The sequence below is a fragment of the Grus americana genome, chromosome 12 (assembly GCF_028858705.1).
Source record: "Grus americana isolate bGruAme1 chromosome 12, bGruAme1.mat, whole genome shotgun sequence".
NCBI lineage: Eukaryota > Metazoa > Chordata > Aves > Gruiformes > Gruidae > Grus > Grus americana.
This window is the reverse complement of record NC_072863.1, coordinates 23,240,180-23,266,899: the sequence shown is the minus strand read 5'-3', so window position 1 is coordinate 23,266,899 and position 26,720 is coordinate 23,240,180. Positions and strand designations below refer to the sequence as shown.

Sequence of the window (26,720 nt, the reverse complement as noted above, 5' to 3'; positions counted from 1 at the left end):
CGTGCCCAGCCAGAACGGCAGCACCCGGTGGGGCGGGGCCGGGGCGCGGGGTGGGGCCAGGGGGCGGGGCCGGGGCGCGGCCGTGCCGTAGCCGGGGCTATGCGGTACCGGAGCCGGTGCGCGGAGCGGGGCCAGACCGGAGCCGGTGCGCGGGGCGGGGCCGTGCCGGTGTGCGGGGCGGGGCCGTGCCGTAGCAGGTAGGCGGGGCTATGCAGTGCGTAGCCGGTACGCGGGGCGGGGCCGTGCCGGTGCGTGGGGCGGGGCCGTGCCGTACCGTGCCGTAGCCGGTGCGTGGGGCGGCGCGGCCCCATGAGACGGTGAGGCGGAGGCGGCGGCGGCGGCTGCGGCGCGGGATGGCGGCAGGCGGCGGCGGGCGGCCGCCGGGCCCCGACTCCTCGCTGGAGCCGTACGTGCAGACCCGCATCTTCAAGATCATCGTGATCGGGGACTCCAACGTGGGCAAGACGTGCCTGACCTTCCGCTTCTGCGGGGGCACCTTCCCCGACAAGACCGAGGCCACCATCGGCGTGGACTTCCGCGAGAAGACGGTGGAGATCGAGGGGGAGCGCATCAAGGTGGGCCGTGGCGGCACCCGCACCGCCCCCGGGCCGGTGGGCAGCGAAGGCAGCGAAGGCAGCGAAGGCAGCCGGTCCCCGCCCCGGGGCTGCCTCTTTGCACCCCAACGCCTCCCGGGGGCTTCTCTGTTCTCGGCCCAGCCCGGGGGGGCGGGGGAAGGTTTCCCGTGCCCGCGTTGCAGAGCCGCTTTCTGAGCCCACCACCGCCTCGTCGCGGTTTTCTGCCGTTTGCGTGAGTCTGTGGGCAGCCCAGAACGACAGCCCGGGTGGAACGCTGCTGTCCTGCTCTCCCGACACCCGGCGTAACCGGGTCCTCAAAGCGCCAGCGCGGCCTCCGGCTTCAGCAGCCGGACCGAAAGATGGGGTCAGGGTCAGGCGGGGCGCGGGGGGAAGGAGCCGCGCGCAGACCGATGTGTTTGGGGGAGCAGATGGCGGTCGGCTGGCCGTGGCTGCGCTGGAGGGCCGGGAGCTCGCGGGAGCTGGTTGCAGCGGGCTGGGCAGCTGTGATACTAACGCTGAGGACCGCTGTCAGCGAGCACCGGGAGGGTGCAATCTCAGCAGGACTAGAATAGGTCGAATTTGGTGCACGAAGGCCAGCGTGACACCCGTGAGGAACGCATCAGCCCAAGCCCCGCGAGCCCGGGCTGCTGTGCCGGAGCAGATCTGCGGATCCGCGGCAGCTGGCAGGAAACAGCCGGGGAGCACAGCCTGCAGCCGGGCCTGGCCTGGCCTGCCCGCCTGGGTGGATCGGCACCGACAGCCGGCTGCGTGCGTGACTGCAAATATCGCTGTTTTGCTGACAAACGGGTGATCAAAAGTTGAGGGACTAATCACAATGAAATTAGAGCTCCTATCAGTGGGTAAGAACTTTAGTTGTGCTTTTAAACCAACCGTGAACATCTTCCCCCTCCTTTGAGAGAAGGGGTGCTCGTTTTTCCCCCGCCTGCCCCACACCATGGAGCTGTGTGCTGTAAGCTGTAGCGCAGGCTGGCATGGAGCCCATCTCACTGCCGCTACCGGAAAAACGTTGCCAGGCTTTCTGCCTTCGGGTGTTATTTGTGCTCCAGCAGGCAGGAGTGGGAGGAGGTGCAGCAAATGGACCTTTTTCTGGGACCCCAACAGGGGAGGTGAGAGGTGGGGAGGAACCCTCCCTCTCCTGCTCTGCCCAGATGGAGCAGCCCAGGAGACACCGGCAGGGAAATGAATGAGCAGCGGGTCGTCTTTGCCAGCGTTTTTCCACTCTGACAGGCTCTGGGGCAGGCACTGTCTCAGTGGGGCACAGGGCGATTTGGATTAACCCCAGGCACTTGCTTGGAAATGGCCAGTTCCAGGTTTCAAGACGTTACCTACAAGGGCCAGGAGAACTCCTGGAGTCACAGACTAATGGCAAAGTGTGGGTTGGAAGGGACCTCTGGAGCTCATCTGCCCCAGAGCTGATTGCCAGGACCATGTCCAGATGGCTTTTGAGTATCTCCAGGGGTGGAGGCTCCACAGCGTCCCTGGGCAGCCTGCGCCCAGTCACCCTCGCAGCAAAAGGTGTTTCCTGAGGTTCGGAGGGAACCTCCTGTGTTTCTGTGCGTGCCCGTGGCCTCTGGTCCTGGCACTGGGCACCACTGAAAAAAGCTGGGCTCCATCCCCTTTGTAGTCTCCCTTCAGGTATCTATAGGCATTGGTATGATTCCCCCCCGCCCCGAGCCTTCTCTTCTCCAGGGTTAACGCAGCCCAGGATACCGTTCAGCGCCTTTGCTGCAAGGGCACGCTGCCGGCTCTTGTTCAACCTGGTGTCCACCAGGACCCTGAGCCCTTTTCTGCCCAGCTGCGTCCCCACGTGTCCCGGTGCCTGGAGTTGTTCCTCCCCGGGGGCAGGACTTGGTGCTTCTCATGCCGAACTTCGTGAGGTTCCTGTTAGTGCATTTCTCCAGCCTGTCGAGGTCCCTCCGGATGGCAGTGCAACCATCTCCTGCCCTAGCCACGCTCCTCCCAGTGTGGCGTCATCTGCACAGATGCTGAGGGTGCAGTCTGCACCACCAATCCAGATCATTAGTGAGGATGTTGAACAGGACTGGGCCTGGTACTGACCCTGGGGTATGCTGCTAGTTACCAGTGTCCAACTAGACTTTGGGTCACTGATCAACACCTTCTAGGCCCAGATGTTCAGCCAGTTTCCAGTCCGCCTCACTGCTCATCCAGGCCAGGAGCTTGCTGGCTGCTCTGTCCCTTGGGTCAGAGAGTTGCCCTCAGTGCCCTCCAGCAACCTCCTGGATTGCTTGTGCCCCGCTGTGTTGTCCTTTCAGCAGCTACTGGGGTGGCTGAAGCCCTCCGTGAGGAGCAGGGCCTGCAAACATGAGGCTGCTGCTGTCCGCAGAGCACCTTGTCTGCTTGTTCTTCCTGGTCAGGCAGACGATAACAGACACCCTCTACGCTGTCACCCGTGCCGGTCTGCACGCTCTCAGTTGGTTCCTCACCCATCCCCAGGCAGAGCTCCTTGCCGCCATAATTCTTTATGTTGTAGGATCAGGTGGACAAACATCCTGACCTGGTGCGAGAATGTTTGTGAAATGAGAAGTGCTTTGTGCGGTTTGTTTATGTGGTGGGGATGGTGGTGAAGCACATCGGGAAGAGGATCAGAAGCAGGGAGCAGCGCTCCCTGAATGAAAGCGCCGATGTGATCTCTCTTACTAGATGAGCTGGGCTTGCTTGGTTGAATTACACAAGCGTGTGCACTGTCCTACGCAGCCTTGGGCACCATCAGTGTAGGCCCAAAAGCTTGTGTAACTCATCCATCAACCCTGGCTCTCTAATAAGAGATTGCCTCTCCCTGCGAGGCTCGTCCTGCCTGCGCCCTGCTCGGCGCGGTGGCACTGCGGCCAAAGGCAGGCCAGCAGAACCCCCTGCGTGTCGCTGCGGGGGGTCCAACAAGGCAGCGAGCTCCCGAAGCCGGGCCCTGCCTCGGGCTGGACACTCGGCGCTCCGGTAGCCTTCTTTCTCGTCTGCTTCGCTTCTTAGGTGCAAGTGTGGGACACGGCTGGCCAAGAGAGGTTTCGGAAGAGCATGGTAGAGCATTACTACCGCAACGTGCATGCCGTCGTCTTCGTTTACGATGTCACGAAGATGACGTCCTTCACCAACCTCAAGATGTGGATCGAGGAGTGCAACGGGCACGCAGTGCCCCCCCTTGTCCCCAGGGTGCTCGTTGGGAACAAGTGTGACTTGAAAGACCTGATCCAAGTGCCATCCAGCATGGCCCTGAAGTTCGCCGACGCTCACAACATGCTTTTGTTTGAGACCTCGGCCAAGGACCCTAAGGAGAGCCAGAACGTGGACGCCATTTTCATGTGCCTGGCCTGCCGGCTGAAGGCGCAGCGGTCGCTGCTCTGCCGGGACCTGGAGGGGCGGCCGGGCCAGGCCCGCCGGCTGGAGCCATCGCACGACGCCAACGGTAAAAACTCCTGCCCGTGCTGAGCGGGGCTCCGCCGCCCTCTGTCACGGTCACCCCAATAAAGTCTCTGCGGCTCCAGTCAGCTCTGGGTGTTGCTTTGCTCGGTCCGGCCCCGCTCGGCTCGGTCCGGCCCGCCTCGGATAAGCTCGGTTTGGTCCGGCCCGCCTCGGATAAACTCGGCCCGCCTCGGATAAGCTCGGCTCGGCCCGGCCCCGCTCGGTTTGGTCCGATCCGCCTCGGATACACTCGGCCCGCCTCGGATACGCTCGGCTCGGTCCGGCCCGCCTCGGGGGGCGGAGGGCGGTGCGCATGCGCGGCGGCGGGCGCATGCGCAGTGTGAGGCGGCGCCACCATGAAGTAGGTCTCCGGGGGGCGGGAGGGGAGGCCCGGCCGCTCCGGTCCGCTCCCGGTGCTGACGGTGCCCTCGCCCTCAGCCCCCTGACGAAGGTGAAGCTGATCAACGAGCTGAACGCGCGGGAGGCGGAGCTGGGCGTGCAGGAGGCGGTCTCGTGGCACGCGGAGTACAAGGACAGCGCCTGGATCTTCGTCGGTATGGGCCGGGCCCGGCCCGGCGGGGGTGGTGGGGCCGGGCCTGCGCCGTGCCGGTGCCCCCTTCCCTCCTCTCCCTCTCCCCGCAGGCGGGCTGCACTACGAGCTGACCGAGGGGGATGTCATCTGCGTGTTCTCGCAGTAAGTGTCGCAGCCCCCCCCCCCGGCCCGCCGTGCCCCCGCTGCTGCCTCGGGTGCTAAGAGTGTGTTGCAGGTACGGGGAGGTCGTCAACATTAACCTGGTGCGGGACAAGAAGACCGGAAAGTCCAAAGGCTTCTGCTTTCTGTGCTATGAGGACCAGAGGAGCACCATTCTCGCTGTTGACAACTTCAATGGGATCAAGGTGAGTGAAGCAGCCTGGGCCGCAATCCTGCCTGCCGTGGCTCCCGAGATGCTGCCTCGTGTCAAACGGGAGCCTGGGCAGCACGGGTCGCTGGCGACCTGCAGCGCCTGGGGAGCCGGTCCGTGCCTTTGCTAACAGCACGACTCCTCTCGTAGATCAAAGGAAGGACGATTCGAGTGGATCATGTGGCCAACTATCGGCCCCCCAAAGACTCCGATGACTTAGACGAAGTCACAAAAGCCCTCCATGCAAAGGGTTGTGGAGTTAAAACGCCACCTCATACGTCATCGGATTCCCTGTCGGAAGATGATGATGTGCCCGTAAAAAAGCAGAAAGGTGAGGTGTGTTCCTGGCGGTCTTGACCCCAGGTGGGAGGGTCTGCACAGAGCCCTCAGCCTCGCAGGGGCCCTTTGCTCGGGAAAGACCAAGGACGGGCCTGCTCTTCAAAGGAGCCCCAGCCCTCATGTCCAGGCTTTACTTCGTGATCTCCCGAGGAGTCTCTGAGCACCTGTATTTAGCTCTTACCTGTGAATGTCCTCCCCAGCCTCTGAAGGGCTGTATCTTGCAGACAATAATAGCACTTTTCCTGGAAAAAAGCCTGCCAGGCTGCAGGCTTACTGCAGGGGACAGGGAGGGGGAAGGCTTAGGAAAAGCACTTAGGCTTAAGTCTGGATGCTGCTACTGTAGGCCTAGAGTGCTGTAGATGCATAGATGACACAATGGTCTTTCAATGCAAGATAACTGAATCAAATAGAAATAAAACCAGCAGATTTAGATGAGATTCTGTGGCTGGAAACTGAAGTCAAAGAAAGTAGGTGGGGCTGGACTCTGTGACCTTTGAAGGTCCCTTCCAACCCCCACAATTCTATGAAAGCAGACCTAAAAAAGCCCCTCCAAGTGCCTGAATGCCTCCTGTCCTCGGCGGATGCAGCAGGATTTGTTGTTCTACATCTTCCAGAAGAAAGTGGAAAGATGTAGAATGCATCCAAATTGAACCTGAATGAACGTGTCAGTCTGTGCAGCTATACTGATGGATTTTTAAGAAGCCATGAGGGTTTTTCCCACTTCTGCAGTAGAGATGTTGAAAAGCTGCACTTGTCAGAGCCAGCGCAGTGCTAGACACGGTGACTCGCAGCAGGAGCTGCTTGCTAACGGCTTCCTGGCGGCACCCACCTGAGATGGGCTGTGCTCCCAGGCTGGGCCGGTTAGGTGTGCTCGCCCCGGGGCAGGATGTCCGTTGTTCCCAAATGGGCTTGGAGCTTGTGGCGCGAGCAGCATGGCACGGAGAGCTTGGAGCAGCGTGGCATGCAGAGGAACCTTCCCTCCTGCAGCTGGGTTCTGGCTGTGACAGACAGGTATTAGGTATTTGGGGCCGTCTTGTAGCTACAGCTGAGCCCTCGCGCTGTTGGGGTTTGGGGTTTGAGACCTGTCCTTACTGCGCTCCTGTCCCCTGTCAAAGAGGGGAGCTCAGTGCCATGTTCCATGGGGGAGGACATGGGGTGTGTGGGGCCTTAGCGTGGGGCGGAGGGGTATGTCAGTCAGGGTAGAGCACTAGTTTGAGAGAAGGGTTGGAGGAAAGAAAATAGGCAGGAAAACTAGGGGTGGGGACAGGACGTTGCTCCAGAGCGCCGAGGAGATGCGCAAAAATGAGAGAGGCAGAGGAGAGTGGAGAGGGGAAAGAATTGTTGGGTCTGGAGGGGAGAACTTCCACAGAGCGGATCACGGTGTTCTTACTGCATGGATGTTTCCGAGGAAAGAGGATGAAAGGAAGGCGCTGGATGTTCCAAGCTGTGTTGAAGTGCCTGAGGGCAGAACATGGTATGGCGAGTGTTAAAGAGGGAAGATGGCTCAAGCTGGAGGAGAAAAATGTTGGGACTGGGTAGGAATAGTGGAATAGGATCCCTCTGGGAGGGGAAACAGGCTGGGAAGCTTGGGTGGAGGGGGGGAACTTGAAATGGGAGGGGAGTTAGAAAGGTGTCGCAGGGCTAGGCAGAGCTCGGGGTCTTGAGGTGATGCTTGCAGGACTGTCTGTCCCAAAAGATGAACCTTGTATTTCAGAGAAGGAGAAAAGTAGGCAGGAGCGGCAGAAGCAGAGCTCGCAGGCCGCGAAGAGGGCGGTGTCCGCAGAGGAGGCGCACCCCAGAATCAAGATTAAGAAGGAGAAGGAGGACCCTGGCTACGAGCGCTACGCCAGCGGGAGCCAGCAGCCCTGGAAGGGCTCCGACAGGAAGCCTGTGAGCAGGACGCAGCGAGAAGAGGAGGAGCGGCGGCACCAGAGGCCTTCGGAGAGAAGAGGGGAAAAGAGCTGCCAGGACCAGAGGGGACAGAGTGGTTTGTGGGAAGAGCGGGAGAAGAGGGAGGAGGCTGGCAGGAAGGGCGACGGGCACGGCAGCCGGCGAGAAGAGTGTCCCGAGGGGGGCAGATCCCGGGAGCGCTGGGAGCACGGCAGGGAGCCCCATCCCAGGCACAGGGAGCGGGGCTCCGCGAGGGGCTCCAGCCGCTGCTGAGCCCTGGGGTGAGCACTCCAGGGGCTGAGTGCGGCCCCCAGCCCACCCAAAAACCTGCTCTGAGCCTCCCTGGGGGGTGCCGTGGCTGGACGCTCACCTCCAACGGCTTCCACGTGGTTTCTCATTCCATCCTTGGCCAGGGCTCCTTCCTGCCTGTGCTGCAGAGCGGGATGCGAGTTTTGTTGCCCCCCTTGGCCCTTCTCGCAGCGATGGACTCGCAGGTGTGCCGGGACGCTGCGGCATGTGGGCGGTCGCTGGGAGCGGCAGGATGCTCTCCTTCCCAAAACTGCCCAGCCCCTGTGCGGGTGTCCCTCTCTCGTGCTGCAGGGAGAGACCCATGGGTGCCTCGTCGGCTTCATGCACCAAATTTGGGTCCTGAGGGCCCCTCCCAGCGCCTCTCCTGGGGCTGGGAGGGACCCCGAGCGCTGCTGCCGCGGGGCTATGGACTGGCGGCGGGTTTAAACGCCTCTTAATAAAGTCACCCGTGAGCCAGCAGCCAGCCCTGGGCGCGGCGTTCCTCCTACCGCAACGTGCGTTTTTCTTGGGCTGAGTTCACCTGAAAACGGGGCGGGGGGGGCGATGGCTGCGGGGCGGGGGGGGGGGGGGTGTATGTCGCGACAGGGGGAGGGATGTGGTTAACCGGCTCTGGCTGCGGCGGGGAACACCACCTCCGGAGAGGCCCCGTTCCTGGGAGCCGTCTGCCTCGGGTTTTGCCGCCGAGCGGCGGGGGCTGGGCCCGGCCGGTGCCGTTTGCGGGGTCCCGAGGGCGGGGCACGTGCTGCTCCCGCCCCCGGTGCTGCGGGGAGCCCGGTAGGGGGCGCTCCGCCCCGCCTTTCCGGTTCCGGGTGGGCGCGCAGCGGCGAGGCAGGTGTGCGGCCCGGTGCGCCGCCGGCCCCGCCATGCCATGTCCGCGCTGAACTGGAAACCCTTCGTGTACGGCGGGCTCGCCTCCATTGTGGCCGAGTTCGGTGAGGTTGGGGCCGGGGCCGGGGCCGGGGCTGGGGGCGGGCGGGGCGCTGACGGCCGCTGTCCCCGCAGGCACCTTCCCCGTGGACCTCACCAAGACGCGCCTGCAGGTGCAGGGCCAGAGCGCCGATGCGCGGTTCCGCGAGGTCCGGTACCGCGGCATGTTCCACGCTCTCTTCCGTATCTGCCGTGAGGAGGGCGGCCGGGCCCTCTACTCGGGGTAAGCGCCGGACGGGACCGGCCCCCTCCCTTCCCCCGGGGCCCCTGCTCCGCCCCGGGGCCCCCCCTTCCCTTCCCCTGGGGTCCCTCCTCCGCCCCAGGCCCCCCTTCCCTTCCCCCGGGGCCCCTGCTCCCCCCCGGGGCCCCCCCTCCCTTCCCCCGGGGTCCTTGCTCCGCCCCGGGCCCCCCGCTGCCCCCCTCCCTTCCCCCGGGGCCCCTCCTCCGCCCCGGGGCCCCCCCTCCCTTCCCCTGGGGTCCCTCCTCCGCCCCAGGCCCCCCGATGCCCCGGGCCCCCCACTACCCCTCTCCCTTCCCCCGGGGTCCCTCCTCTGCCCCGGGCCCCCCGCTGCCCCCCTCCTTTCCCCCGGACCCCCAGCCGGCCCCAATTCCCGCAGACAGAGCAGGGGGCCGGCGGTGCTGCTCTGCAGCCTGGAGATTCCTGGTTTTCCCGAGGCAGGGAGCGAGGACTTGCGTGGGTGTGTGTGGGGGCAACGCGAGGTGTTTCTCGGGCCCCTGGGGTTCTCCTGGGTGCCGGGCCGGAGCTCTGCGCCGTACGGTTTGGGGCCGATGGGCAGCGGCGGTGCTGGGCCCTCCGCGCAGGCAGGCTTCAGCAGCTTCATTTGTTCCCCACGCAGGATCGCCCCCGCGCTGCTGAGACAGGCGTCCTACGGCACCATAAAGATCGGCATCTACCAGAGCTTGAAGCGGCTGTTTGTGGATCGGATGGAAGGTCAGTGTCCGTAAACGTGTCGGTCCCACCGGAGGTGCAGTGTGGAATCTCGCGCTCTCTGTGCTGTGCGGTTTCGCTTGTTCCTGTCTCTGTCCTTCCCAGCTATAGATTCCCACAGAAACGGAGTTCTTGGTACTTTGCACTCTGGTTTGGTCTGTGCGGTGATCGTGAGGTTAGGTTCCCGTACGGATGTGCATCTTGCCGTGCTTGGCACTGCCCACGGTCCCTTGGCGGACATCCCTCCAGCCAGACCTGTCCTTTCCCCAGCCTTTATCTCGGTTTTGCAATGTCAGAGCCAAAAAAAAAAAGGCATTGTTGACCCAGGCTCATCTCTCCTGATTAGTCTCAGGGAAGACATTGTGTCCCATCTGTACCTCAGATGGGTTACGTGGATTGAAAGCTTCAGTAGCACGTCCGTCCTGTCTCCCCGCTGGAGCCTTTCAGTCCTTGTGCCTGAACGCAGCACATCTGGATAGGAGCTGTACCGTCCGGCTCCTTTGCTTTGGCTCCAGCCGCAGGGATGGGATGGGATGGGATGGGATAGGACACACTGGATGCTCCTGACCCATGCAGCTCTGGTAGCGAGGGCCTCTGCGGCTCCTGCCTGGAAAGCGGAGCAGCAGGAGTCTGGTACGTGGTCACTGAAGGAGCACCAAGCCGTGCACGGGTGTTTTTAAACCCTGGTGTGACGTGAGTGAATGCCGTAGTGCCCTTCCGACCCGGGAGAGCGGGACGGGCAGCCGGCCGGGCCAGCGACAGGACTGGGAAGTGCAGCGCGCCAGAGCTTCTTCCCAGGGGCTGCTCCGTTCTCCAGGGACGCCTCTCCCTGTGCGTGGTTCTGTGCCTGTACGCTGGGCCGCACGCCTCTCCTCGCTTGCTGCTCTGGCGTTTCCAGTTGTGAGTACCGTTATCTGAATGTTTGTCTCCCTACAGGCCTGGGGCAGCCAGTGGCCTGGTCTCCTCTGGGAAGTGTTGTGGTCAGTACCAGCAAAGGGCCGTGCCTTTTCCCAACGTAACCATCACCCTAATACTGGGCCTGGAGGTCTTGGATTATTCCACCCGCCCCTGGAACTAATTGCATCTAACGTTCTCTGCCTGGGTTGCCTGTTCCCTGTTTTCTCAAGGTGGCTGCGTATTCTGAGTGCGGCCGGCTGGGGCTCCAGATCAAAACGAATTGGTGTCAGGCTGCATTGAGAAGTGTTGGGTTGTCCCTCTCTGTCTTGGCTTGTCCCCATCATGAGAAACACATCACTGGACACTGAAATCTCAGATAATTGTTCAAAAATTGTTCACGTATCACAGTCTTTTCCTTGTCTGATCGGCTGGAGTCGTCAGTAAGACCCACTTCTCTCGGAGAGCGTGTTGCTGAGCGTTTCAGCTGCTGCTTTCTGTCTCGGGCAGGCGTGGGGACAGGTCTGCCACGAGCTGTCGGCAGCTGGCCAGCCTCTGCTCTGCAACTCCACCGCGTGATTTGCGATCTCAGCTTCTCCGCTCCTCCCAGAGCTTCTTGCTTGTTCAGTACAATCTGCGCAGCTTCTCTTTGGATGCTTAGGATCTGACTTTCTTTTCTTGATTGCAGATGAGACGTTGCTAATCAATGTGATCTGCGGAGTGGTTTCAGGGGTGATCTCCTCTGCGATTGCCAATCCGACAGATGTGCTGAAGGTAAGAGTGTGCCTGGCCAGGGACAGCTCCTGGCTGGCTGGGGTTTGACGTGCAGAAACTGAGGTGCTCTCTGAGCCACTGCTGGCATTGGGTCTGCTGGTTTGGGCGTTTTATGAACAGGAACAGGAGTCGGGAGCAATAAACAGATTTTTAAAGACGCAGCTCTTAAAAATCATGAAATCTGTTATGGCAAGGGGTGGGGGCTGTGTTTTCTGAACTGGGTAACGCGAGCGGGGTGGTAGCCAGCTGTTCATCAGACCTTCTCGGCTCCTTGCCCTGCGGTCACTGTGCTGCCGCAACGTCCCACCTGTTAGTGGAGTGACCGGAGTCCAGTGGGGACCGCCTGGTCCCCTCCGTTCCCTACTGTGGGGTTACTGGGGTCAGGCAAAGAGCCTGGAGAACGTTCCCATGCTTCTCCCTGTGTAGATCAACCTTCTCAGACTGCTTTCAGAGTGGGAGGGCCCTGCCCATCACCTCTCCATCCTGTCTGAGCTTTGCGCTGTGCTTCTGCCCCGTGGCCGTCCCCGCTCCCGGCCTGCTGTCCCCGTTTGCCATGTGCTTTGCAGGGGGAGGGCACATGGATGGCGGTGTCTGCTCCGAGCTGCTCCGTTCTTTCTCCCGGGAGGACCACCGAGCCGGTGTATCTGCCCTGCTGGGCAGGCGCTGATGTCGTCCCGCTGGCTCTCACGTTTCTTTCAGATCCGAATGCAGGCGCAAGGCAGTTTATTCCAGGGTGGCATGATCGGCAGCTTCATCGACATCTACCAGCAGGAGGGTACCCGAGGCCTCTGGAGGGTGAGTGCCAGCTGCTGGAACCCCCCACTAGTAGCAGAACTAACAGCTTCCTCAACCCGTTTGCTACACCCAGGTGCTGCTCCTGCAGAGAACTGTGAACCAAGGGTAGTAGCAAAGTTCTGCTGCTGGTTACTGGGCACGCAGAAGCACGCCTGTGGCAGAGATTGGGTCTGTGCTACGGCAGCGCCGGCGCTGGGCCTGGCAGTCCTGGTTTCCAGGACCGAAGCCGGTGCGCGTAAAGTTTCAAATACAGGAGTGTCCCTTGGATGGGCCAGCGCTGGGGGCTGGATCCTCTCCGTGCTCTGCCTGAGGAAGGATGCTCGGCCTGGGGTGTCTTGGAGGCAACCGGAGGTGACCCTGCACGAGGGAGCGGGGCGATTCACCTGCCTCTGGCTATGCGCGGCTGAGCACCTCCTCACGTGGAGGAAGAGGAATTCTTCCAAGTACCCTGAGAGACGCTAATGACATACAGTAACTTTCTGAAGTTCCCGAGGGACAAATTTGCCCAGTGTCCCCACCTACCCAGTCTTAGCCCCCTTGAAACTTGTGCCCTGAGTGTGCAAAGAGGAGGACAGAGTGGTGGCTTTTGGGGAAGCTGGTGATGTGAGGCTCTGGGCCTTGAAGGCAGGTGAGAGTTACCAGTGCTCCAGCCTTACTGTTTGGATTTTAGCAGTGGCTCCTCGGCTTCTGTTAGAGAGCCTCACTCTGTCCTTCCATTGCAAGCCTTCCATACGCTCAGTTATCCAGCAGCGTGCCGAGTCACTGGGTCAGCTGCTCTTGTGGGGCAGAATCTTTTCTGCTACTGAAACTCGTGGGTGCTCTTCAGTGGGGGGGAGATGAGAGGATTACAGCCCGAGTCCTGCGTGCGAGTGGTGGGGAGGAGAGGAGCAGCGTGTAGTTAATGTAGCTGGAGTAGTTAATGTAGCTGGAGTGATGCTGCCGGGGCGGAGGAATCCTCCTTAGCTCTGGAGGAAAGTTGGGAGACAGTGAGCTGGTCTGCCGGAAGAGCTACAGCTGCAGGGTAGGGCAAGGAGGATGCGGGGGAGATGGTCAGCAACAGGCCCCTGAGAGGAACCTGGGGGAGACGTTGTGCTAGCTGCAGTCCCCGGGCAGCGGTTTGCGCTTCTGACTGATGTTTGTGCTCTGCAGGGTGTTGTCCCGACAGCCCAGAGAGCCGCCATCGTGGTCGGGGTGGAGCTGCCAGTCTACGACATCACCAAGAAGCACTTAATTCTGTCGGGCCTGATGGGTGACACCATCTTTGCCCACTTCGTGTGAGTATCCACTGCGGCTGCTGCACTCTCCAGGCTTGGCAGGGACGTGTGAAGCAGAGGAGCGAGGTGGGATTTGGGGTGAGGCCTGTTTATAGAGCTCTGGAGCTGCAGAGAACAGACCTGGTACTTCTGAGGGATCTGCTGGGTCACCTGGAGCAGCTCAAGGTGACCAGCAAGCATACCCAGAGAGAGCTCCCTGGAGAACGAGCCTGGCAGAAATCCTTTGGTGCTGTGAAGCGTCAGCTTGATTTCAGCTCGCTGCTGACCAGAAGTGCTGTCGCTCCCAGTCTGCGCCCTGGTTTGGACAGGGCAGGAGTTCCAGGTGTAGGGATCAGTTGAAAGAGCTGCTCTGGTCCTAGGTCCTCATCCTTACAGACGCTGTCAGCTTGCAGCCGCTGCTGTGAGAGCGCTGTGAGATGAACAGAGGCTTGCAAAGCTGACAAGACCCTGAGCAATCTGACCGAGATGTGAAGTCAGCCTGCTCTGAGCAGGGGGTGGGTTAGAGACCTCCCAAGGTCTTTTTTCACCTCCATTTTCCTGTTCTTCTGGCAGACACTTTAGCTGGAGGTGCTGCAGTGCTTCTGTTGGGTTTGCCTGCTCTGGGCTGAAGGTGACAAGCACTAGACCATACGTGGAGGGAGGAGACTAGCAGCCGCATGCTCCCTCTTGCTGCCTTTGGTCTTCCTCCCTCCTTCCCCGCCCCGAAGAAATGTTTGCTCTGGTGAGAAGGATGTGCGCTTCCAAGAGGCTGCCTTCAGGTCTGTGTCACCTTGACAGCACCCGGAGACACTTGCAGGACTGCAGGCTGCCCCCGGGGAGACCCCGCAGCGGGCTCTGACGAGGGTCTTGGTTAGACAGAGCTGAGCGCTTCCCTTCCCCGAGCTCTGGGGTCCCCAGGGGTACGGCTCCTGCTGCTGCCGGCTTTCTGGCTGGGGCCGGTAGTGCAGCTGATGTTTATTGCTAAATGCCTTTGGTAAAAGCCAGTGAGAGGGGCTCCCTTGTGCTCGTGTGGAGGCCTGAGCCGGAACGGCCGTGTTCAGAGCTGTTCCTCTCTCCTGTGTTGGTGTGCATACAGTTCCAGTTTTACGTGTGGGCTGGCGGGGGCCATTGCCTCCAACCCTGTGGACGTGGTGCGGACACGGATGATGAACCAGCGGGCAATAGTGGGCAGCACGGAGCTCTATAAGGGCACGCTGGATGGCCTCGTGAAGGTAAGGGGGCGAGAGGGGCGCGCGAATCCCTGTCCTTAGGAGGCTGGCTGGGTTCCGCCACCACACGCTGCTGGTGCGAGCAGTTAGGTTCTACAGCGACAGAACTTGTCAGTGAGCGTTTCGGACAAAGCAGAGAAGGGCCTGGAGTCGCCTTCCTGAGGTTGCCATCAGCGTGAGCATCCTCCCAGCCTTGCGGGACAAAACTTTGTCAGTGATGCAGTTTGATTAGGGTCATGTACTGTAAGCGACGCCTCACACAACTGCATCTCCACTGGCCTGTCTGCTTACCACAGCCACTGTAAAGGTCCCTTATGTCGCACGTGGCGTTAGGGCGATGGGCAGAGCGTGGACCTGTGCGTCTCGTAATTGACCCGTCTCTTCTCTCTTCCCAGACCTGGAAGAGCGAGGGCTTCTTTGCGCTCTATAAAGGCTTCTGGCCCAACTGGCTTCGGCTCGGTCCCTGGAACATCATTGTATCCTTCACTGTGCTGCTGGGAGGTCGTGGGTACGGACAGGCAGGGGAAAACCAAGCTGTGGAGGGAAGTGCGGAGCAGACACCTGGATGTGGCCCCTCTGTCCTCCCTGCGGCAGCCCAAAGCGGACTCCTTGGGCAGGCGTAAGCTGTGACGTGGCTGCTGCTGGTTCAAGTGTCAAAAAATGCCTGTGGCTGTGGCTGCGGCTTCGAACAGCTCTGTAGAGACCAGTGCAGGGACCGCAGCGCAGCAGCATGGCTGTTTCCTGTGCAGCGAGTGCTCTCCAGCGCTCGGCTTGAGGCTTTCCCTTTGGCCCGAGCTCCTGCAGGTGCTGCGTTTTCTGGATCGGCTCCTGTTTCGTGAGGGAAGCCTGGGGAACGTTCTGCTGCTCTGAGGTGGGTTCTGCTCTGCAGAACCAGCGCTGCTGTGCTGCTGCGCTAGATCCTTCTTGCCCTCCAAAACCGCGCGCGTAATTTATTTTAAAGAAGTCCCAGTCTGGGGCTAGAGCCACCTCCCTTTCTCAGCGCTCCGGGCAAGCCTGGGCCAGCTTGCTTCTGGGTCGGTCTCTTCCCTCTCCTGGTGGCTCCCGTCCACAGCTCTTCTACCCGCGCAGGTCAGTTCGTGCTGCCTGGAAGAGCGGCTTCTGCGCGTTGGCCTTCGGCTGCGCTGCTGGTGCTTTGCCCGCCTTGCCGTGCCAGGCACAGCCTGGGTGCAGCTGCCTCACGTATTTGGCCCGATTCCTTGACGTTCCCTTCAGTTTTTTATCACGTACGAGCAGTTGAAGCGACTTCCATTCTGACAGCTGGCTTCATTCCACAAGAGTCATCTTCAAGACGTGCAGCAGAGCGCTCTGCTGCAGCCTTCCTCTTCATTTCTCCATCCCCATGTTTTGATGTTCCGGTACCTGTGGGTCTGGGCTCTCCCACTCCCCCGAATGCATGGTCCCTGGAGCGTGAGCTGGCCGAAGCGTAACCGGGAGGCTGATGGCAGGTGCTGCATGTTTTTTCCACGCGGAGGCAAGTATTCACAGTGTGCAAGTGTCTGGGCCTGAAGCAATATCTTCTGTGAAGATCGGCGTGATCCCTGGCCTTTTGGGGCAGCTCGTTGTTTGGCTCGTGTGCGTTCGTCTGCCGTGCCGGCGGGGCTGGAGGCCGGGGAGGGGTGCTGTCGGGATTCCTTGCAGAACTGTAACCTCATTAAATTATTTATTGACCGGATGGCTTGAGTTTGTGTTCATGCAGATTTACTACAGGTACATTCCAGAGCAGATGCTGTGTCTGCCCTTGGAGGGAACAGAAGCTGTTATTTCAGCACTCTATCTATCTGTCTGTCTGTCTATCTATCTATTTTTTTCCCCAAATATATATATATAAAAGCAATCTTTAGGATTCATTAAAATAGAAATGTTTCTAAAAACAAAGTTTAATTGTCAGTGTCAGAAAATTGTAGTGTTGCACTCAGTTTTGCAAAACCTCAGTCTCTTAACCTTACTGCTTACATTATTTCTGCTTACGTCCTTTGTAAAGCAAGGTAATGTGATTTAAATGTGATTTAAAGCTGAACTCGGATGTCCCACTACTTTAAAATGGTGGCTCTAACATTGCTAGTGCTAAGCAGAACATTGAGCAGGGTATTTTGGTCATCCTTTTCTGGGTTTTGTGGGGTTTGTTTGTTTGTATTTTAAACGCGTGGCTGTGAAAGCAAACAGCTCTTCCGTTCCTACTCCCTTTCCTCTTTATGGGGTGGCTTTAGTTTGGATGAAGGTCCCTTGGGGCACGCAGCAGCGGTTCCCGTCTGGGAGCGCTGCGAGCTGAGATTCTCGCCGTGCAAATTGCACGAGGGACGTTCGGCCACATCCTGCCCGGCCAAACGGGAGAGAACGGTTGCTGTGGTTTTGCAGAGGCGTAGCTGCCTTGTACCAGCCGCCTGCATGAGGAAGGTGACTCCAGTCAGCTCTGGGACTTAAACCGTGCCTTGGACGGGGGGTGAGCGCGGGGCCACCGGGAGCATCGTTTTCAGGGTTAACCGTACGCACGGGCCACCAGAAATGGGGAGCAGCGCACTGACAGTGGACGAGGTTCGTATGCCTCGCCTGGCTTTACTCTTCAAGAGGATTCCTGAATATTACGAATAAGTAAATACTTATGTGGTGGATGAACGCGAGTCTGAGAGATGTATTTTAACGGCAGTTTGTTAACGTTCTTCTGGTTTTCTTCAGCGTTTCTGTAACTTTGGTTCTGGAGCTGTTTCTTCTGTGGGATGCTGCTGCTGGTGTTGATTTTTGGACTGATCCTCTGAGAGTTCTTTGTATTTGCAGTTGCTACCCCGGGAGCTCCTCAGCAGTGCTGGAGGAGTCCCTGCGGCTGCTCAGCTCTTTGCATCTCTCAGCTCCGAGGAGCTGGTGAGGGGCTGCTCTTTCCCCTCTCCTTCCTCCCGCTGGACCAGCCGCCCCGGATGGCTCTGGAGACGTTCCTTCCGCTCGCCTGAGTGGTCCCTGGCCCCGGAAACGTCCCTTATCGGAGCTTTGATTGCACTGGCTGTCGTAAACGCTGCCCCGTGTCACTCTGCCCCGCTTTGTCGATGGTAGCTGCGGGTACACCTTCGGCGGTGCCGATCGCTGCGGGCGTGATGGCACGGGGACGGCCGGTTGTCAGCTCGCCTCGGGGCCGTGCCAGCTGCTCCCCGAAGGTGGTCACAAAGCCCTTCGTCCCCAGAGCACCTCGCCTCTGCAGGGAGGAAAAGCTGGGTCACTCGGGGTTTCTCGGGTGGCAGAAGATTAGTCTTTTGCTGGGCGATTTAAAAACAAAGATCCCAACCCGTAAGTGGCGTTGTAACCGCGTGTGCGAGCGTGTGGCGCTGCCGAAAGCTGGCGTTTCCTGAGGAGGTGCGTTGCCCCAGGATCCGCGCTGGAAGCTCTCCCTAAGGATCCGCTTTGTCTTGCGCGTGCAAGCGCACGTGTTTCTCTTTCCAGCCTCTGCTGTGCCGTGCCGAGTAACGGGGGAGCGCGGCCGAGCAGTCCGCGTACCCAGCGGATCCAAGCGCTGATCCTGCTGCCGCCCCAGGAGCTTCTGCAGCCAGCGCTGCCCCGCAGCCGCCCGGGGGGGGTCGTGCCGTTAACGTCTTGCTACCTTTGGTGGCTGAAAAATGATCGCAAGTGTCGTGAAGGCAGCGTAGGCGTGAGTGTTCCAGTCTGTGGTATATAGGGTAAATATCCATCCCATCGTGGCGCCTTCCCCACGCACCCACAGAAAGGTCCAGGCGCTTTAACTCCGACACGGAGGTGGTGTTCAGGGGGCCCTGGAAACAAAGTCCTACCCGAGCGTGGAAAGTAGAAATACGCGTGCTCCCCGATACGTTAAATATAAAAATGGCAGTAAAGCAGGTCAAAGCCAAATGAGGGATCACAGGCATCCACGTACCAAGACAAAAACCCCGAATCTGAGGGCACGTCCTCTTCCAGACAGGAGGGAGAAGCCTTCCTGGGAGTCCTTGGGGCTGGCGGGCGGCCGAGGGATGAGCTGGAGGTTGTCTGGTTTTACCTGGAAGGGCTTGAGGGCGTTCTCTGTTGGGGACCTCGGAGGAGGCCGGGGGTAGGTCTCGAGCTGAACCGCAGCAGAGGAGGCGGCAGCACGGGGGGGTCGGCGAGGGGAGCAGGGGGCTGCGCCTGCACCCCGGGTTGTCGGGGTCCTGAGGCTGGAAAGGCCAAAGCTCTCGCCTGTAGCCTCTTGTTTAAAGTTCCCCTCACGTTAGGGAAGTGTCAAAAGCGCGGACAGGGCTCGAGCGAACGTTTCTTTTCAGAGAACTACCAGCCAGTGACCGCGACGTCTTTGCCACGCCGGTAGAAATTCTAATGAAGAGTCAGAAATGAGTATGATGTGCTGGAAGGGCTGCTGGATGATGGGTGAGGAAGAGGAGCAGTCCAGGAGTTAATCTAGTCTGGCTGGCGTTCCAAAAGGCTTTTGAGGAAGTCCTTCATGAAAGCCATCAAAGCGGCTGGACTGATGCAGGATGAAAGGGAAACGCCTGCCGGGGTCCGCTAACGGGTGGGATTTGAAGTGTTCAGGGTTGTAACCGGGAAGCGGGCGGCGGTGAGCTGCAGAGGGGCACGGCGGGAAGGAGGAATCGTCGCAGCGATGGCTGCTGACCCAGCAACGGTCTGGTGAAAATCCCTGTTCTGTCCTGGTGAGGTGGGGTGGAGGAGCCGCCACGGAGCAGGGCTTGCTGTGCGGTGAGCTCCCGCAGCGGAGCTACGGACGGGACGTGCGGGGATGTGCTGGGGGGGGCACCGGCTCCGGTTTGTGCTCGTGCTTTCTGCCCCGCTGTCCTGCCGCTTCTGTCTGACCTCCCGCACCTTGATCTGATGTCGTGGGCTTTGGACCCTCTCCCCATCGGGGCTAACGCTCCCCAAACATCTCCCTGGGCAAACAAAGGAGGAGGAGGAGGAGGAGGAGCGAGGCCAGCAGAGCCCTTCCTTGGCCACCTGCACTGCAGCCCCAGGGTGTTCCCAAGGGGCTTCCCTGCTCCGCAGCTCCATCCATCGCAGCCGCGACTCCTACATCTGCTGCATCCTTCCTCCCCGCCGCAGCACCCGTGTCCCACCCTGGGCCCCGTGCTCAGCCTCTCCCCATCCGCCCGCACTCCTCCGGTTACTGTTTGACAGAGGAACCTGCCCCGTTTCCTGGCAGCTCGGATTTTTTCCGGCTCAGGAGGCAGGAGAGGCAGCTCGTGGCACTTTGTTTAAAGGGATGGAGCAGTCACGGCCGCAGCCTGCGAGGGTCACCCACCCTGCGGGAGTGTGAGGGACGTGACGGTGGGTTCGCAGGATTCTGTGATACACAAGGATGCGGAGGCTCTGTTTCTGTGAATTGGTTTGTTACAAGTTACTATTAGTAAGGTAAATACACTTACGTTAGTAAAGCAAGCGTGTGTATTTATAATCTTTTAGTATTAGTAGCAAGCGTATATATTTCATTCAAAGTGTTACGGTACAGTTTGTTAAGCTGCTCCCAGGAGCGAGGCCGATGGATGACGGATGAAGTCTCTCTCGGGGATGGTCCGTCAGGGAGCCTGGAGTCAGCCAGGCGTCGGGTCCGAAGGATGGCGCAGAGACGGGGGGGCTCTGGGGGACAGGGACCCGTTTTGGGGTGGCAGCCAGTTACTTTCACGTGGCCACGAGTGGGCAGAGGACGCCAGCTCCCCAACGGCTGCTGCTGGCTCCTGCTTGCTTAGGAGGCTCCTTGCAGGTTGTGGCAGTTCGGCCCGGGCGTACCGAGGATGCCCTGGGCTCCCAGCCGCGCTGGCCGAGGGCGCTGCCGTCTCCCGCCTGCGCCTGCCAAGGACGCGCCGGGTCCCCAGGCTGGCAGACGTTTTCTCCATCTGTATTTTAGCAGACGTCTCCTGCCAGTACTTTTCCCCATTATAACCAGGTTGCCTTCATGGCTGCTGCTCCGACCGGGGATCGGAGTCGTTCCCTCAGTCGCTGCAGGAAGAGGCTGCCCTGGGGCTGGCAGTGACCCCCCAGGAGCCCCGCGAGCTCCCACCTTCACGTACCCGTGGGGCCGGGCGCTGGGAATTCTCTTTGCTTCTTCCCCGTGACCAGCGCCCGCGTCAAAGCCAGGTGCTGCCTCCGCTCGGGTCCTCGGTGCTTGGCCGGGGGATGTCCACCGCCCCGCGTGCATTGTGGCAGCTTCCTGCCCGGGAAGGCTTCCTGCCCAGGCGCTCGCTGCTCACCCCGCTGCTCCAGGGTTGTCTGGAAACGTGGCTGGAGGGGAGGGGAGGGCCGGCCGTGGGCACAGTGGGTGCTGGGAGCGCACCGGTGCCTTCCGGCAGGCAGCTGCTCAGCAGAGCTCCGCTCCCCAGCCCGAGAGACGCCGCCGCACCCAGGGCTTTCGCTGCAGCTCCCGGAGCGCGAGGGGCTGCGCTCGCTGCTGCCCGCTGCCTGGCTGCTGAGCCGTACGTGCCGAGAAGCCCCAGGTGAGGGATGCCGTAGAATCGCGTTGGGGACGTGCCGTCCTTGGGCTGTGCCGCGCAGGGGACAGCCATGGCTGGCTCAGCTCTGGGAGCCATCCTCGCTGTGCTGGCCTCGCTCATCATCACTGCCAACGTGCTGGTGGCCATCGCTCTCCTTTGCCTCATCCAGAAGAGCGGCTCCAAGGGGCTCTATTTTGTCCTTAATCTCGCCGTTGCGGATGCCATGGTTGGCTTCACAGTCACGGGTCTGGTGATGGATGAGTTTTCCCAGCCCTTTTATCCTTCCCAGATCTTCTGCGTCCTGAGAATGGCTTTCGTGACCTCCTCTTCCGCCGCCTCTATCTTATCCCTGATTCTGGTTGCGTGCGACAGGCACCTGGCAATCAGGAAGCCTTTCCACTATTTCCAGCTGGTGACAGGCCTGCGGGTCGGGGTGCGCTTGGTGGGGCTCTGGCTGGTTGCTGCCGTCATCGGCTTCCTCCCAGTCCTCATCCCGGGCTTCCAGAACACCTCCACCGGGGAGAAGTGCTCCTTCTTCAGAGTCTTCCACCCCACCTACATGCTCACCGTCTTCTGCGTCGGCTTCTTCCCAGCGCTCTTTCTCTTCATTTATCTCTACTGCGACATGCTGAAAATTGCCTCTGTGCACGTGCAGCATATCCGGGAAGTGGAGCACGCAGGGCTGGCGGGGGGCTGCCCCCCATCCCGCACCACCAGCGACATGAAGGCCATGCGCACCGTCGCCGTGCTCATCGGCTGCTTCACGCTGTCCTGGCTGCCCTTCTTCATCGCCAGCATCGTGCAAACCGTCTGTCCCGAGTGCTTCCCCTACAAAGTCATCGAGCACTACCTCTGGCTGCTGGGACTGTGCAACTCCCTCCTGAACCCCCTGCTCTACTCCTGCTGGCAGAAGGACGTGCGGCTCCAGCTCTCCCGGCTGGCTGCGGGTGTGAAGAGGAGAGTCCTCCTCCACCTGGGGAACCGCCACCGCTTCCCCAGCAGAGGCACCAAGTCTCTCCCCACCGTGTCCTGCCTGCGGCTCCAGGACTGACGCAGCGAGGAGCGGCTGTTGCCGGCTTTCCAGCTCATCTCCTGCATCGTGACCGTGAACTTGGGGCTGGCCGGCTGCGGAGGCGATCACAGGCGGGGTGGGACCGATCTGGAAGCTAATTCCCGGACACCAGCATGGCCAAATTCCAGCCTGCCCACAGAGCCGCAGCACGGCCTGTTTTGCACCCCACATTGCAGGTGCATGGCACCACACGTTGGATTCTGCCAGGAGAGCCTCGGCAAGAGCAGCCTTGTGTCTCCTGGGACCGAGCCCTCAGCGCCCGCTCCACAGATCCTTCACCCATCGCTGTCCGGCTTCCCCTGCCCGGGCCGGGACCCCCCCCCCCCCGCCTGCAGCACCAGGGCTGCTCGCACAGCGTCGGCTCCGTCGCCTTCGGCTCTTGGCCCAGGTGGCAGAGCCTGGGAGGTGTGTGCCCGTGTCCTAAATCTGTCCTGGGCCGCAAGCGCTCCTCCCAGTCGCTGCCCGTCCTGATCCGAGCTGGTGATCCTACGGCTGCAGCCTGGGCCACCCCCAAACCTGCAGCCAGAGAGGCGGCAAGGGGAACAGGGTGGGGGTCTCTGCCGCGGCACCGGGGACACCGGGAGGGCTCCCGCTGCTCCTTGGCAGCAGCCGTATCTGCTCCGGAGCTGGCGTGGCAAGCGCTCGTACCTGGGAGAGCTGCGGGGCAGCACGGGCCGTGCTGGAGCTGTTTGGCTTGGGCTGTAAAGTCAGTTAATGAGTAACTGGCCGAACGCGGAGCTGTGGCGAAGGAGCAGGAGGCACGGCTGCAGGAGGGCTTTGTCCCACCAGGGCTGGGTTTGGGACTGCCGGGGTCCCTACGTGCCGACTCACCCACGGGAATACGCAGTACCCCTGCACGCCCTGTCACACCGCAGCGGTGGCCAGCCTGCTGGCCCCGCCACAGCTATGATGGTATTTAATTGCTTCTCATAAAATCATGTCCATTTAATCCATGTGGCAAGAAAATTTCCCTTAAAAGAGGTTTCTTAGCTAAGAACGTACCCTAATCTGAAAAGGAGGGTGCTATGCAAAAGATAGCGGTTGGTTCCACCCCGTCCTTGCCCCACCGGTAGATATGAAGGCTCAAGGCCATATCCAGCGCGCATCCAGAACCGGCCTCGGCCCTCAGGCCTTCCCCATCCTAGGGGAAGAGGCAAAAATAAGAGTGCCTTTAAAAACCCCCAAAACAGGCCCTCTGTGGCATTCGCCTCTGCCTGGGAGCGAATCTCACACGGCAGGCGCTGATCCGAGCTGCGCGACGTGGCAGGAGCCCGAGGGAAGGCCCATGCGGAGCAGCCCTGGCTCTGCGGGTGGACTGGTGCCTCGCAGGCGGCTCCAGGCTGGCTCAGTTCCGGGGATCCACACGTCCTCTCTCTGTACGATGCATTTGCTGCCTGTTCTCGGTGAAGCCTGAGCTCCACCGGCTGTTTGCAAAGCCAACCCCTCCTCGCTGAGCCTCTGACAACAGCAGAGCCGTCCTCTGCCTCCCTCCGACGCGCCTCCCGCGGTGAGCGGGCACCCGGTGTGAACGGAGGTGCTTTGCACGTGGGCTCTTGCTGCTTCCCGAGCTCGCCGACTGCCGGCCCTGCCGCAGTTCTGGCTGCCCACGGGGCCAGAGCAGGGTCAGCCGCCGGCAGCGTTTGTGCCAGGGCACAGAACCAGATGAGACCACAGATCTGGAGTGGGAGGCCATCGCGAGCAGCGGGAGCAGAGCCCTGGCTGCGCAGCCCCGGGGAGCCGAGCGGGGATCACGGCTCGGGGAGGCTCCTTGGTGGCAGAGACACAGGGATGGGAGAGCGGACGCTTCTGCCAAGCTCTGGAGCGGCTGGAGGACGCGGTGTGGCCCAAAGCAGAGCACCCCCCTGCAGCGGGGGACCCTCCGCCAAGGCACCCGTACCCCGGCCGGGGCTGGACGGGTGCTCCCGGCCTGGAGCTGGGGCCCCGTTCCCTGGGGACACCTCCTCGCCACCGCCGCTCCAGCCACACAGCGACCGCGGGCCGAGCTCCGAGCGTCGCCCGGGTGCTCCGGGGAGAAGCGGGGCTGGACAAGGCCGGGCGCACCCCAGGCCGGGGGGCGGGGAGGGAGAGGACGGAAAGCCGAAGAGCGTTTCCTCGCCCCCACCGGCCGCCCTTCAGCACAACAAACTGCTCCCGCCGCCCCGGGGCGTGGGGGCTGCGGCCGGGCCGCTGCTGCTCCAGGCCGGGTAGCCAGGGCCGGCCCTGCCCGAGGCCGCTCAACCGGGGGAGCCGCAGCCCCGGCCCGCACCGGCCCCCTAGCTTCGGGGCTCCCCGGCCGCCCGGGGACGCAGCCGTGCTCGGGGCGAGGCCGGGGGCAGGAGGCCGCGGCTCTGCAGGAGACGGCGGGGGCGGACGTGGCGCCGGGAGGGAAGAACAGAACGGCCCGGCCCAGCCCGGGGGTACGCAGGGGAAAAGCCGCCGGGCCGCCACAGACCCGGGCCCGCCACCGTCCCGGCGTGCTGTGCGCGCAGCGCCCCGCCCCGCCCCTAGCGAGGCGGCAGCCAATGGGCGGCCCCGGCGGGGAGCGTGGGGGCGCGCGGCCGGCCCGGTGGGCGGTGCGGATGTTCGCGGAGGGCGGCTGCGGCGGGGCCGGGAGCGGGGCCGGGGCCGGGCCGGGCGGTGAGTGCGGGTCTGGGTCTGGGTCTGGGTCTGGGTCTGGGTCTCGCTGAGTCCGGGAGAGCCCCGGTGGGACCGGCCGGGCGGCGGCTCGGGGCCGACCTGCTGCGCCCGCGGCTGCCCGCCGGGGGAGGCTGTGGGGAGCGGGGCGGCGGCTCCGGTTTGGGCCTGCAGCGCTTCAGCGGGCCGGGGCGGCGGGGCCGGCGTGCGCTCCGTTTCTGCCGATCTCTCCTGCCCGGTGCCCCCGTTCGGAGGGGGCGGAGAGGCCGCAGTGGGTGCTGGCCGCCGCCCTCCCCCCGCCCGGGGGCTTCTCCTGTCGCCTCTCAGGCCGCTGCGCCCTCCCGGCCCGCCCGCGGGGCTCTCTGGGCCGCAGCAGCTCTCCTTCCCGGCCCGCCGGCCATGGGGCTCGCTGGGCCGCAGCCGTTCTCCTTCCCGGCCCGCCGGGGAGCGCCGGCCCCAGACGGGGATGCTGGCTCCTGCCCGGCCCGGTGCTCCCCAAGGGGATGTCTTTGGGTGGCACAGCCAACGGCAAGCGGGTGGGAGCCTCCGGAGCAGCAAGGGACCTGCTGCTGGTGGTGACAGGTCCCGGGCTCCGTGCCGTGGTGGCCTTTGGGTGGTGGGGAAGCTGCTTTGAGAGGTTTGCGCTGGGTGGGAAGTCTCCAGGCTGCCTTTTGGGTTCAGTGGTGGTTAAAATGTCACAAGGTAGGACGGGAGGGAGAGACGGATCGTGTTTAAAGGAACGATTGAACTGACTGACTGTTACGCAGGCCGCTTCTGATGCTGCAAGAGCGGTTGGTTTGCAGAGGGGAGGTGGGGGGGATAAAGGTGGCAGCAGCTTCTGCCTGCCTGGGGGCAGCTGTTTGTTTGGGGGTGGCTGTTAGTTTGGGGGCGGCTGGCTGGATTCTCATCTCTTCTGCGCACCGGGCAGGCTCGGCCATGCCCAGCCGTGTAACTCAGCCTGCGTTGGATCCGTTCTCCTACAGCCAGACTGTACGTAGGAAGCGCTGCCAGGTTTGGACACGCTCATACCAGTAACCACCGCTACCAGTGGGCTGTAACTCTCCCACAGCCCCAGTCCATAACAATCCTTTGACTACGATTTCGTGTATGTGTGCCTGCACATGTTTATTTGGCTCCGTAAGCATTATACCCAAGCTTCTTTATATTTTTCTGTTCCTTATAGTTTTAATTATTTTGCTCATATTTCGGCCGTGTGTGCAAGGTCCAGCTGTTAACTGCAGCATAGATTCAGATCGTGCTGTTGTTCTTTAGTGCCACGTGCCTGTTACACAAACGTGTTGGTCCTTGGATAGATTACTCGTTAGTCCATGCGCTTTCTAGCTCCCCCGTACTTCACTTGCACGCTACAATAATTAAGACACCGTATTGTTCTGGCCTGCAGAACATTGCTGCAGGGCTGTGAGATGATGGGTAAAATGCTCAGGCAACCTGGGGTAGGAGTTTGTCCAGCGAACTTGCATTCCTTCTTACTCCAGCCGTTCATCTCTTTTCCGCTCTGGAAGCTGACCAGTTGTTTTTTCTCTTCCTTAATGTTTTGTTTGAGGGATTTCGTTACATCTAATTAAAAAGCCCCCTGCACTAAGTTGGTGAAAGCTCTGTCTGCGCCACTGTAAGGTCGGGTTTCTTATTTAAGGTCATGTTTTTGGTATGGGTGACTTGAGCTCGTAGAAGGGGTGAAGTTCAATCTCCGAGTAATTTTCAAAGATAAGGTGTTGCTAGAGAGGCATTCTATGCACCTTCCAAAGATGGTGTGAGATTTCTCCCCTAATCCCCAACTTTTCTGCTGACATTCTTCCAGTGCCAACGTGTCCGTCCCAAAGCGGCGCCTTCCCGCTGTGTCCGGCTGCTCTGCTCTCAGCCAAAGCAAAACCGCTCGGGTCCTTGCACTGCTGTTGCCCTGCTGCGAGGCTCTTGTCTGGGGAGCAGCGCTCCCCGCTCCGTCCGGATTTTTGCATTAGGATTTTCCGATGATCCTGATTGCTGGCTCTGCCGGAGTTTTCTTTGGGACTGCCCTCTTCTTCTCTTTTTTTCTTCTTCCTTTTTTTTTTCCCCCTGTAGATCTGTGCAGTTAGTCCTGCGTCCCTTTGCCTGACAGGTTTCTTCTCCTAGCTTTTCAAAAATACATTTCTGAAGATGTGAGCTTTTGAGCATTTGTTCTGTGAGTGAGCGAGGCTGGCAAGATGGGGAGGGATGTGACCGATGAGCTGCCTGGGGTCGGGCATGTCCCCTCCGCTCCGCACCCCAGGTGATGGAGGACGAGCTGCTCGCCCCCTCTA

At 61.2% G+C, this 26,720-nt stretch overlaps 5 protein-coding genes across 9 annotated transcripts in view; all 5 read left to right on the top strand.

Moving 5' to 3' along the window:
* Positions 1-250: 250 nt before the first annotated feature.
* On the top strand, positions 251-4,110 carry RAB33A (RAB33A, member RAS oncogene family). Its single transcript, XM_054839293.1, has 2 exons — positions 251-575; positions 3,582-4,110. The coding sequence occupies exons 1-2, from the start codon at positions 354-356 to the stop codon at positions 4,035-4,037; spliced, it is 678 nt and encodes a 225-aa protein (XP_054695268.1). The 5' UTR covers positions 251-353; the 3' UTR covers positions 4,038-4,110.
* A 228-nt stretch (positions 4,111-4,338) lies between these two features.
* RBMX2 (RNA binding motif protein X-linked 2) lies at positions 4,339-7,943 on the top strand. The gene is made up of 6 exons (XM_054839291.1): positions 4,339-4,371; positions 4,449-4,564; positions 4,653-4,704; positions 4,778-4,907; positions 5,063-5,243; positions 6,966-7,943. Exons 1-6 carry the CDS (start codon positions 4,367-4,369, stop codon positions 7,412-7,414), a joined length of 933 nt encoding a protein of 310 aa, XP_054695266.1. The 5' UTR covers positions 4,339-4,366; the 3' UTR covers positions 7,415-7,943.
* A 135-nt stretch (positions 7,944-8,078) lies between these two features.
* On the top strand, positions 8,079-15,964 carry SLC25A14 (solute carrier family 25 member 14). 2 transcript variants are annotated; one of them, XM_054839292.1, is made up of 9 exons: positions 8,088-8,382; positions 8,453-8,600; positions 9,235-9,329; positions 10,909-10,994; positions 11,694-11,789; positions 12,939-13,063; positions 14,139-14,274; positions 14,667-14,747; positions 15,505-15,964. In XM_054839292.1, exons 1-9 carry the CDS (start codon positions 8,319-8,321, stop codon positions 15,544-15,546), a joined length of 873 nt encoding a protein of 290 aa, XP_054695267.1. In that variant the 5' UTR covers positions 8,088-8,318; the 3' UTR covers positions 15,547-15,964. The 2 variants fall into 2 exon arrangements, 1 of the variants encoding a protein (XP_054695267.1); XR_008578941.1 differs by lacking the exons at positions 14,667-14,747; positions 15,505-15,964 and adding an exon at positions 13,616-13,821 and having other exon boundaries at positions 8,079-8,382; positions 14,139-14,271.
* A 4,269-nt stretch (positions 15,965-20,233) lies between these two features.
* Positions 20,234-21,768, top strand: GPR119 (G protein-coupled receptor 119). The gene has a single exon (XM_054839288.1). It carries the CDS (start codon positions 20,788-20,790, stop codon positions 21,766-21,768), a length of 981 nt encoding a protein of 326 aa, XP_054695263.1. The 5' UTR covers positions 20,234-20,787.
* Positions 21,769-24,362: 2,594 nt separating this feature from the next.
* The window catches only part of ENOX2 (ecto-NOX disulfide-thiol exchanger 2), a 40,950-nt gene continuing 38,592 nt past the window's right edge, over positions 24,363-26,720 (top strand). For 2 of the 4 annotated variants that reach the window (XR_008578940.1, XR_008578939.1), the window contains exon 1: positions 24,363-24,426. Coding sequence is in view for 1 of the 4 variants with exons in the window: in XM_054839265.1 (XP_054695240.1) it covers positions 24,369-24,426 (58 nt within the window). In the remaining 3 variants the exon portion in view is untranslated. The remainder of the gene's footprint in view (positions 24,427-26,720) is intronic. The other 2 variants (XM_054839265.1, XM_054839268.1) reach the window with 2 other exon arrangements.

What these genes read in the sequence shown, in the direction of transcription:
- RAB33A (XM_054839293.1), top strand. Translation starts at nt 354, where the DNA reads ATGGCGGCAGGCGGCGGCGGGCGGCCGCCGGGCCCCGACTCCTCGCTG. An exon ending in TCGAGGGGGAGCGCATCAAG is followed by an intron (nt 576 to 3,581) that starts GTGGGCCGTGGC and finishes TTCGCTTCTTAG; the next exon opens with GTGCAAGTGTGGGACACGGC.
- RBMX2 (XM_054839291.1), top strand. An exon ending in CAGCGCCTGGATCTTCGTCG is followed by an intron (nt 4,565 to 4,652) that starts GTATGGGCCGGG and finishes CTCTCCCCGCAG; the next exon opens with GCGGGCTGCACTACGAGCTG. An exon ending in GCCCGTAAAAAAGCAGAAAG is followed by an intron (nt 5,244 to 6,965) that starts GTGAGGTGTGTT and finishes CTTGTATTTCAG; the next exon opens with AGAAGGAGAAAAGTAGGCAG.
- SLC25A14 (XM_054839292.1), top strand. Translation starts at nt 8,319, where the DNA reads ATGTCCGCGCTGAACTGGAAACCCTTCGTGTACGGCGGGCTCGCCTCC. An exon ending in ACCATCTTTGCCCACTTCGT is followed by an intron (nt 13,064 to 14,138) that starts GTGAGTATCCAC and finishes GTGTGCATACAG; the next exon opens with TTCCAGTTTTACGTGTGGGC. An exon ending in CGCTGGATGGCCTCGTGAAG is followed by an intron (nt 14,275 to 14,666) that starts GTAAGGGGGCGA and finishes CTCTCTTCCCAG; the next exon opens with ACCTGGAAGAGCGAGGGCTT.
- GPR119 (XM_054839288.1), top strand. Translation starts at nt 20,788, where the DNA reads ATGGCTGGCTCAGCTCTGGGAGCCATCCTCGCTGTGCTGGCCTCGCTC.